Here is an 11,519-nt window from a genome sequence, read left to right on the forward strand (position 1 = left end):
TAATGTTTCTACACCAACACAGATAGGGTTTTTTTTTTTTGTTTTTTTTACTGCAAGAGCAGTGAGACTATGGAACTATCTGCCAGAGGAAGTGTTCATGGTAAACTCAATAAAAGAGTTCAAAGCTTAACTATGTAAAATTGCCTTTTTTAGCTGTCAGAAGTCACAAGTCATTAATAGCATAGTCTACATAGATTGTAGATTACTGAAATATGATTATTTCAAGCAATGCAAATTCCCAAACTTAAAGGGGTATTCCAGTGAAATAAAATTCTTTGTATTTTGCTGGAGGTGGTATAGAAATAAAAAACAAGCAATACTTACCTACTCTAATCCCCAGCAGGTCATATTTCAGTGACTTCTGGTCCCCAGCTGCTCACCACTTCTTCCTGCTTTCAAGATGAGGAGTTTCATCTGTACCTGCCTGCTGAGCCATTCACTGGTTGAGTTTGGTCACAGTGATAGCTATTTATTGGCTGAATGGGTAGGTATTGCTCTGACATCTTGTCTTGTTAGCAGGGAGAATTAATGAGCAGAGGGGGATTGGATTACGCTGGAAGAGAGGTATCACTTAGGTTGATGTTTTATTTTTATACCACCCCCACAACAATATTTTAAACAATTATTATACTGGAATACCCCTTTAATGAACAACATTGATTTAAAATAAAGTATAAGAAACCCCAGAAATATAACAACTGAAATGCTGTAAAATATTGAAAATGTTGCATTATTAATATCCGAAAAACAACTTTACAACGTACAACAGCTTAAAGCTCACACCAACTGGCTTTTTATTTCATGGTTTAAAAAATGTGACCATATATTTGCTCTGTGTCTATCATAGGGCTGCATTTTGCGCCTGGATTCTCAGCAACATCCTCTTTTGCATGCCGTTACTGGTCTATGGAATCTACATGCTGTTTACCACCGCTGTGTGCATGATAGTATCACTTATGTCATTTGCAACTGTCAGACAAGCACCTGAATGCAGCATTCACTTTGGTAGAATTGTTCTTCAGACAAGATTTGGACTTTCATTCTGGTTGAGTTTTGCTACAGGTATGTTGTTTAAAAATGAATGTAAAATGCCATAATCTATAAGACAAAGGGGCAGGTTTCTTCAGGGGACTGGGACATAGTATGCATGCCATTCCTGCTTTGCCCCAGTTTCCTGACAAAGCCATTTTATGGTAAAACATTGCAGTGGAAAAGAAAAAATTAGAGAGGTTTACACCGCTAAAAATTATATAACGAGGTAGTCTGTGTTGTATGCACCCGTCGTGCTGAAAATAGATAAATAAATAGTGGTAAAGAACAGCCCTCTAGGTATATACATTCTAAGAATGTACAAGATATGACCAGTAAATCAGGAAATAAATGTATTACTAACAATAAAATGACATAGGCAGGTGTACCGACAGGGCCCTTGCCGGAAACACACAAAAAGGTAGTACAAATATATATGTAAAAAATTTATATATATAAACATCATTAAAATTACTGTGACCACATATCAATAGCCACCTGTAACTGCATATATAACGCAAATTATGCAAATAGTAACTGAAAGTCTCTTATTGGATGTATCCAATCCCTCTCAATAGCAACAGATAGTGGGTGTTACGCCGAGCGCTCCGGGTCCCCGTTCCTCCCCGGAGCGCTCGCCTCATCCTCGTTGTTGCAGCGCCCCGGTCAGATCCACTGACCGGGTGCGCTGCGGTCCCGCCTCCAGCCGGGATGCGATTCGCGATGCGGGTGGCGCCCGCTCGCGATGCGCACCCCGGTCCCCGTACCTGACTCGCTCTCCGTCGGTCCTGTCCCGGCGCGCGCGGCCCCGCTCCCTAGGGCGCGCGCGCGCCGGGTCTCTGCGATTTAAAGGGCCAGTGCACCAATGATGGTGCCTGGCCCAATCTTCCCAATTAGCTTAATTAGTTTCCACCTGTGCACTCCCTACTTATACCTCACTTCCCCTGCACTCCCTTGCCGGATCTTGTTGCCCTTGTGCCTAGTGAAAGCGTTCCCTTGTTTGTTCCTAGCCCGTGTTCCAGACCTCCTGCCGTTGCCCCTGACTACGATCCTTGCTGCCTGCCCCGACCTTCTGCTACGTCCGACCTTGCCTTTGTCTACTCCCTTGTACCGCGCCTATCTTCAGCAGTCAGAGAGGTTGAGCCGTTGCTAGTGGATACGACCTGGTCACTACCGCCGCAGCAAGACCATCCCGCTTTGCGGCGGGCTCTGGTGAAAACCTGTAGTGACTTAGAACCGGTCCACTAGCACGGTCCTCGCCAATCCCTCTCTGGCACAGAGGATCCACCTCCTACCAGCCGGGATTGTGACAGTAGATCCGGCCATGGATTCCGCTGAGGTGCCGCTGTCAAGTCTTGCCGACATTTTCACGATGATCACCCAACAAAATCACCAGCTGGCATACTTGTCCTCCGTGAAACAGCAACTGAAGTCACAGTTACAGCAGCTGCTGCCACTGACACAGCAGCTGCAACTGCAACAACCATCTCCTCTGCCGTCTCCTGCAACTCCTCCGCAGCGTCCGGCCATGGATTTCGCTGAAGTGCCGCTGTCAAGTCTTGCCGACATTTCCACGATGATCACCCAACAAAATCACCAGCTGGCATACTTGTCCACCGTGACACAGCAACTGAAGTCACAGTTACAGCAGCTGCAACTGCAACAACCATCTCCTCCGCCGGCTCCTGCAACTCCTCCGCAGCAACCGGTCGCTCCTAACCCCTGCTTGTCTCTGCCGGACAAATTTGATGAGGACTCTAGACTCTGCCGTGGTCTCCTTTCTGGAAAGGCCTTGTCTGGGGCCACACCACTCTGGGACCGCAATGATCCTGCCACAGCCACAGTCCAGTCCTTCTTCGCTGAGGTCCGTGGTGTCTTCGAGGAGCCTGCCCGAGCTTCCTCTGCCGAGACTGCCCTGCTGAACCTGGCCCAGGGTGTTTCTTCCGTTGGCGAGTACGCCATTCAGTTCCGTGCTCTTGCTTCCGAGTTGTCCTGGAATAGTGAGGCTCTCTGCGCGCCCTTAAAAAAGGCCTATCCAGCAACATTAAAGATGTTCTGGCCGCACGAGAGACTCCTGCTAACCTACATGAACTCATTCATCTTGCCACTCGCATTGACATGCGTTTTTCCGGATGGCGTCTGGAGCTCCGCCTGGATATGGACTTTGTTCGCACGAGGCGTTTTTTCTCCCCGGCTCCTCTCTCCTCTGGTCCTCTGCAAACCGTTCCTGTGCCTCCCGCCGTGGAGGCTATGCAAGTTGACCGGTCTCGCTTGACACCTCAAGAGAGGACACGACGCCGCATGGAGAATCTTTGCCTGTACTATGCCGGTACCGAACACTTCCTGAAGGATTGTCCTATCCGTCCTCCCCGCCTGGAAAGACGTACGCTGACTCCGCACAAAGGTGACACAGTTCTTGATGTCAACTCTGCTTCTCCACGCCTTACTGTGCCTGTGCGGATATCTTCCTCTACCTTCTCCTTCTCTACTATGGCCTTCTTGGATTCCGGATCTGCAGGAAATTTTTTTTTGGCCTCTCTTATCAAAAGGTTCAACGTCCCTGTGACCAGTCTCGCCAGACCCCTCTACATCAATTGTGTTTACAATGAAAAATTGGACTGTCTCGTGCGTTACCGCACGGAACCCCTCCTAATGTGCATCGGACCTCATCACGGAAAAATTGAGTTTTTTTTCCTCAGGTTCTTTGGCCCCAAGAAGAGGGGGAGACCCAAGGGGGGGGGTACTGTTACGCCGAGCGCTCCGGGTCCCCGTTCCTCCCCGGAGCGCTCGCCTCATCCTCGTTGTTGCAGCGCCCCGGTCAGATCCACTGACCGGGTGCGCTGCGGTCCCGCCTCCAGCCGGGATGCGATTCGCGATGCGGGTGGCGCCCGCTCGCGATGCGCACCCCGGTCCCCGTACCTGACTCGCTCTCCGTCGGTCCTGTCCCGGCGCGCGCGGCCCCGCTCCCTAGGGCGCGCGCGCGCCGGGTCTCTGCGATTTAAAGGGCCAGTGCACCAATGATGGTGCCTGGCCCAATCTTCCCAATTAGCTTAATTAGTTTCCACCTGTGCACTCCCTACTTATACCTCACTTCCCCTGCACTCCCTTGCCGGATCTTGTTGCCCTTGTGCCTAGTGAAAGCGTTCCCTTGTTTGTTCCTAGCCCGTGTTCCAGACCTCCTGCCGTTGCCCCTGACTACGATCCTTGCTGCCTGCCCCGACCTTCTGCTACGTCCGACCTTGCCTTTGTCTACTCCCTTGTACCGCGCCTATCTTCAGCAGTCAGAGAGGTTGAGCCGTTGCTAGTGGATACGACCTGGTCACTACCGCCGCAGCAAGACCATCCCGCTTTGCGGCGGGCTCTGGTGAAAACCTGTAGTGACTTAGAACCGGTCCACTAGCACGGTCCTCGCCAATCCCTCTCTGGCACAGAGGATCCACCTCCTACCAGCCGGGATCGTGACAGTGGGATAATAGTATATTCAATATAGTCTCAAATAATAGATCCACTGTAGTCACAAGTTCCACTGTAAGATGCGCAATGTAATATAAATGAACATGCACCGATACACTGCACTACTCACCACCCGTAGATTCTCCGCATCTGAAGGTCGCGTGATGTCCTTCTGATGGAGCGCAGACTGGCACGGGCAATTGGCTGACCTGGATATGGATGTTTGCGTGGATAATGGATGTCTGCGTGTCTGGAGCCTTCAGTGGCGATCCCGCGGAGTGGCATAGAGTGGCAACTGGCCAGAGCTTAGAAGGTGGTGGGGTGAGTGTCGGGAAGCGGCGTTCTTGTGCAGTGGAACAGAGGTATATGCGAGCTTGCACAGTGGTCCAGATTGGAGGGGTTGCAGCTGTTGCAATTGCACGGGTGAAGAAAAACGTGTATTTGCGAGGTGGTATGGGGTCTTGCAGGTGCCAAACGGGTCTTGCAGGTGCCAAACGCGTTTAGGGGAGTCCCTTTCTTCACTTCACGGGACTCCCCGAAATTCGTTTGACACATGCAATTCCCCACACCACCTTGCAAATAGACCTTTTTCTTCACCCGTGCAATTGCAACAGCTGCAACCCCTCCAATCTGGACCACTGTGCAAGCACGCATGTACCTCTGTTCCACTGCGTGAGGACGCCGCCTCCCGACACTCACCCCACCACCTTCTAAGCTCTGGCCAGTTGCCACTTTGTGCCACTCCGCGGAATCACCACCGAAGGCTCCAGACACGCAGACATCCATATCCACGCAGACACCCATATACAGGCCGGCAACTGGCCCATGCCAGTCTGGGCTCCATCAGAAGGACATCGCACGACCTTCAGATGAGGAGAATCTACGGGTGGTGAGTGATGCAGTGAACCGGTGCATGTCCATTTCTATTACATTGCGGATCTTACAGTGGAACTTGTGACTACAGTGAATCCTCAACTTATGACTACAGTGGATCTGTTATTTGGGACTATATTGAATATACTATTATCCTACTATCTGTTGCTATTGAGAGGGTCTGGATACATCCAATAAGAGACTTTCAGTTACTATTTGCGCTATATATCCAGTTACAGGTGGCTGTTGATATGCGGTCACAGCAATTTTAATGATATATATATATATATATATATATATATATATATATATATATATATATTTTTTTTTTTTTTTTTTTTTTTACATACATATTTTTACTACCTTTATGTGTGTTTCCGGCAAGGGCCCAGTCGTACACCTGTCTATGTCATTTTATTGTTAGTAATAAATGTATTTACTGATTAACTGGTCATATCTTGTACATTCTTAGAATTTATATGCCTAGAGGACTGTTCTTTACCACTATTTATTTATGGTAAAACATGTTAGAGAAACATTAACATGGATGTTGTAAATCATGTATATGGTAGTAGTGGCTGAATAATGTGCTTGGAAATCTGGATACTAATGCACTTGTACAAATAAGTATGCACATAGTACCAACTACAAAACAGTTTCATAGCTATTACTCAGTTGTTTTTAATACTATTATTTTGACATAATAATATACGTTTTAAATAGTTTACGAAAAAGGTTACTTTAAAATGCTCACTTGTTAGAAAGGGCTGGGTATTTATAAGGGGGCCAATAGGCCTTTTGGGTTAATAACCTGTATTCCTAAAATAAAAGGGAGATATTCCTAATCAGTAAAGGAGGGCTCACGTGGGTTCAAACAGCAGATCTGGTAGTAGAATGTTACTTATGGGATATTTTCGAATTTTCAGTCAGGTTCTACAGCTTAGAGGTAATGTTTATGTTTTTTTATTTTTTATGACAAGTAGCTGTTAACTCTGTGTGATCAATTTCTCCTCTTTTCTAGGTTTATTCTGCCTTATTATCAGCATCATTCTTTTAACCATACACCTAACACGGCCAAACCTTCTCCGTCGTTTATTTAACTTTAAAGACAATGAGGAATTAACTAATAAAACTGACAAAGAAGACTCAGAAGACAACAGAACTGAAACTGTAAGCCAGATGTTATGAGAGTCTCTGCTACTTCTTTAGACTTGCATTACTTTCCTGTAGATGCATATCATTTTTTAATTGTCCCTTTATTTAAGATAAGTCCTTAGATAAAGGACAAGAACTCAAGTCTGGAGCCTTATTGTGAAGAGTTGTTATTTAATATGTACTACAGGCTTCAGTTTTCACTTTTTTAGTTAAAATGGTACATATGATACGATAGGCCAGAAGAGACATTAGAACATGTCACTATATTCACAATCCACCTGAAAATTTGTCAAAAGATAAATGAGGTGAAAAAACTTGTCCCTTATGCTTCTTTGAACTTCAATGTTTTCCATAGGTAAGTGGAAAAAAGTTTAAACAGATACAATAGTGTTTGAGAAAGAGCCATTTTCATGGTTTGAACTTTTTTTGATAGCTTTTAGAACGTATGTATAAAAAACATTTCAAATGTACATTTTTCCTTGTATTGAGCTACTGCTACTATTTTATTTAACTGTTATATTCATGTGTATTTGTTATGTCTAATTCATTTAATTAAACAATTAACAATTTATGTAAATGTTTCTTTTACTGAGGTTCAGTTGTTGAACAGCAAATACAGAAAGTCATGCTAAGGCCATATGCACACAGGCGTAATCTGCAACAGAAGTTAACCATGCCTGACTTCATTGAGATTCAGTGCAACTGTGGAGAAAAAAGTGACATATCACTTCTTTTTTGCATGTGTCACGCACCTGGATGTAGGCTGTCACGAAGCTGGAAGTGATTCCACCACCTGTGTGGCAGATGACTCGGACCATATCAGGGAGCGGAGTCTAAGGTGCCGCTGGTTTTCACCAGAGCCCGCCGCAAGGTAGGATGGGCTTGCTGCAGCAGGTGACACCCAGGTCGCTACCCCCGACACGGCTCGACCACACAGGTAACTGGGCAAGGCGAGATACCATAGGATGAGGCAGTAGCGTAGTCAACGTAGCAGAAGGTCAAGGCAGGCGATAAAGGTTCGTAGTCAAAAAACGTAGCAGGAAGGTCTGGATACACGGGAATGGCAAAGCAGGCAATGGGAATGCTTTCTCTCAGGCAAATGGCACTGAAGATTCGGCAGGGGGGTGTGGGAGGTGCAACAACTTATAGTGTAGAGCTGAGGTGGTGTAGATCCGGCACTGCAGAACTAGGGTCAATTGTAGGAATGCGGTGTAGCAGCAGTGCAGGTGAGACGTGGGTGTGGGCAGCGGTGGTGCAGTTCATACCAAGAGACGTGATCTACAAAGAATAAAATCAAAGAGAATTGCACTCACCATCCACAGACTTTATTCGCTAGAGTACGGGCACATGCAGCGGAGGCAGGGGTACAACGGAACAAATTGTTTCGCATTTTGAAGCGCTTCTTCTAGCCTATGTGTGACATCGGTACCGGGCGCCGCACCTTAAGAGGGCTTCAGGGAGTGATGTCAACACAGGCGTGTCATGTACCTGTTGATGCGCTCCCGAATCATATGACCAAGGAACGCCCACAGGTAGAAGACAGCTAACAAGGTGAGGGGAACTGTGGTCATTTAACAGAAAAATAAATGAAAATAACAATATGCATATACATATATACAAATAAGAGGAAGCATATTGTGATTGTGATGAGAAAATAATAATTATGTGTTAACAAAAAAATACAAAACCAAATGATAAGAATGGTGCTAATTCGATGCGGTCATTCAGTCCCAACCGGCCCATTGAGACGGAATGACCGCATTCAATTAGCCCCATTCTTATAATTTGGTTTTGTATTTTTTTGTTAACACATAATTATTATTTTCTCATCACGATCACAATATGCTTCCTCTTATTTGTATATATGTATATGCACATTGTTATCTTCATTTATTTTTCTGTTATATGACCACAGTTCCCCTCCCCTTGTTAGCTGTCTTCTACCTGTGGGCGTTCCTTGGTCATATGATCCGGGAGCGCATCAACAGGTATATGACACGCCTGTGTTGACATCACTCCCTGACGCCCTCTTAAGGTGTGGCGCCAGGTACCTAGGTCACACATCGGCTAGAAGAAGCGTGAAACAATTTGTCCCGTTGTGCCCCTGCCTCCGCTGCATGTGCCAATACTCTAGCGAATAAAGTATGTGGATGGTGAGTGCAAATCTCTTTGATTTTCTTCTTTGTGGACAACTTATAATGTGCTGTCAGGTGCATTTACTAATCATGGGCGTACTGGCCCTTTAATTTTCAAAGCTCCGGCGTGCACGCACTCTATGGGACAAGGACACGCGCATCGGAGCTGAGAGAGAGAGGAAGCTGCAGGAGTGTCCCGCAATGCGAATCCCGGCCCCACCGGCGGTCTGGGACACAGGGACACTGTGCTCCCGGACGGCGCTTGCGGCCGGGGCGCATTGTGTAAAAGCATGGTTCCCCATCTCCTATTAAAGTCAATAGAAGCAGGGTTTTTCAAGCTGACACCATGTAGTATAAGTAAGGCCGGACAAGGGCTTTAACCTAGAGGGAGTCTTGAGGGACTGGATTGAAAGGGTTAACACAAAAGTTTATAGTTAAAGGGGTACTCCATTGGAAAACTTTTTTTTTAAATCAACTGGTGCCAGAAAGTTAAACAGATTTTTAAATTACTTCTATTAAAAAATCTTAATCCTTCCAGTTCTTATCAGCTGCTGTTATGATCCACAGGAAGTTCTTCTTTTTTTTTTCTTTCTACCTGACCTCAGTGCTCTTTGCTGACACCTCTGTTTATTTTAGGAACTGTCCAGAGTAGGAGCAAATCCCCATAGAAAACCTATACTGCTCTGGACAGTTCCCAAAATTGACAGAGGTGTCAGCAGAGAGCACTGTGGTCAGGCAGAAAGGAAATTATAAAAGAAAGGAACTTCCTGTGGATCATAACAGCAGCTGATAAGTACTGGAAGGATTAAGATTTTTTAATAGAAGTAATTTACAAATCTGTTTAATTTACTGGCACCAGTTGATTTAAAAAAAAAGTTTTCCAGTGGAGTACCCCTTTAACCCCTTAAGGACCAGGCCATTTTACACCTTAAGGACCAGAGTGTTTTTTGCAATTCTGACCACTGTCACTTTAAACATGAATAACTCTGGAATGCTTTTAGTTATCATTCTGATTCCAGGATTGTTTTTTTTTGTGACATATTCTTATTTAACTTAGTGGTAAAATTTTATGGTAACTTGCATCCTTTCTTGGTGAACAATCCCCAAATTTTATGAAAAAAATGAAAATTTTGCATTTTTCTAACTTTGAAGCTCTCTGCTTGTAAGGAAAATGGATATTCAAAATAAAAAATGTTTTGGTTCAAATATACAATATGTCTACTTTATATAAAATTTATGAGTTTTTACTTTTGGAAGACACCAGAGGGCTTGAAAGTTCAGCAGCAATTTTGAAATTTTTCACAAAATTTTCAAACTCGCTATTTTTCATGGACCAGTTCAGGTTTGAAGTGGATTTGAAGGGTCTTCATATTAGAAATATCCCATAAATTACCCCATTATAAAAACTAACCCCCCCAAAGTATTCAAAATGACATTCAATAAGTGTATTAACCCTTTAGGTGTTTCACAGGAATAGCAGCAAAGTGAAGGAGAAAATTCACAATCTTCATTTTTTACACTCGCATGTTCTTGTAGACCCAATTTTTGAATTTTTGCAAGGGGTAAAAAGGAGAAATTTTTTACTTGTATTTGAAACCCAATTTCTCTCGAGTAAGTTCATACCTCATCTGTCTATGTTAATTGTTCGGCGGGCGCAGTAGAGGGCTCAGAAGGGAAGGAGCGACAAATGGTTTTTGGGGGGCATGTCACCTTTAGGAAGCCCCTATGGTGCCAGGACAGCAAAAAAAAACACATGGCATATAATTTTGGAAACTATACCCCTCGGGGAACGTAACAAGGGGTAAAGTGAACCTTAATACTCCACAGGTGATTCCCGACTTTTGCATATGTAAAAAAAATTTTTTTTTTTTACTTAAAATGCTTGGTTTCCCAAAAATTTTACATTTTTAAAAAGGATAATAGCAGAAAATACCCCCCAAAATTTGAAGATCAATTTCTCCCGATTCAGAAAACACCCCATATGGGGATGAAAAGTGCTCTGCTAGCGCACTACAGGTCTCAGAAGAGAAGGAGTCAAATTTGGCTTTTGAAAGCAAATTTTGCTCTGGGGGCATGCTGCATTTAGGAAGCCCCTATGGTGCCAGAACAGCAAAAAAAAAACACATGGCATACCATTTTGGAAACTAGACCCCTCGGGGAATGTAACAAGGGGTAATGTGAACCTTAATACCCTACAGGTGTTTCACGACTTTTGCATATGTAAAAAAAAAACATTTGTAACACAATTTCTCCCGAGTACGGCGATACCCCATATGTGGCCCTAAACTGTTTCCTTGAAAGACGACAGGGCTCCAAAGTGAGAGCGCCATGCGCATTTGAGGCCTAAATTAGGGACTTGCATAGGGGTGGACATAGAGGTATTCTACGCCAGTGATTCCCAAACAGGGTGCCTCCAGCTGTTGCAAAACTCCCAGCATGCCTGGACAGTCAACGGCTATCTGGCAATACTGGGAGTAGCTGTTTTGCAACAGCTGGAGGCTCAGTTTTGGAAACAGTGGCGTACCAGACGTTTTTCATTTTTATTGGGGAGGGGGGCTGTGTAGGGGCATGTGTATATGTAGTGTTTTTTACTTTTTATTTTATTTTTTGGTAGTGTAGTGTTTTTAGGGTACAGTCGCACGGGCGGGGGTTCACAGTAGTTTCTCGCTGGCAGTTTGAGCTGCGGCAGAAAATTTGCCGCAGCTCAAACTTGCAGCCGGATACTTACTGTAAACCGCCGCCCATGTGAGTGTACCCTGTACGTTCACATTGGGGAGGGGGGAACATCCAGCTGTTGCAAAACTACAACTCCCAGCATGTAGGGTCTATAAGTGCATGCTGGGAGTTGTAGTTTTGCAACAGCTGGAGGCTCCG

At 45.0% G+C, this 11,519-nt stretch overlaps 1 protein-coding gene across 1 annotated transcript in view; it reads left to right on the forward strand.

Moving 5' to 3' along the window:
* Positions 1–6,993, forward strand: part of LOC130368623 (dual oxidase maturation factor 1-like) — a 48,206-nt gene extending 41,213 nt beyond the window's left edge. The window contains exons 7-8 of the mRNA XM_056572556.1: positions 848–1,062; positions 6,377–6,993. Of these exons, the coding sequence (XP_056428531.1) occupies positions 848–1,062; positions 6,377–6,543 (382 nt within the window). The 3' untranslated portion in view covers positions 6,544–6,993. The remainder of the gene's footprint in view (positions 1–847; positions 1,063–6,376) is intronic.
* Positions 6,994–11,519: the final 4,526 nt, after the last annotated feature.

The sequence above is a fragment of the Hyla sarda genome, chromosome 4 (genome assembly GCF_029499605.1).
Source record: "Hyla sarda isolate aHylSar1 chromosome 4, aHylSar1.hap1, whole genome shotgun sequence".
In the NCBI taxonomy this organism is placed as follows: Eukaryota; Metazoa; Chordata; class Amphibia; order Anura; family Hylidae; genus Hyla; species Hyla sarda.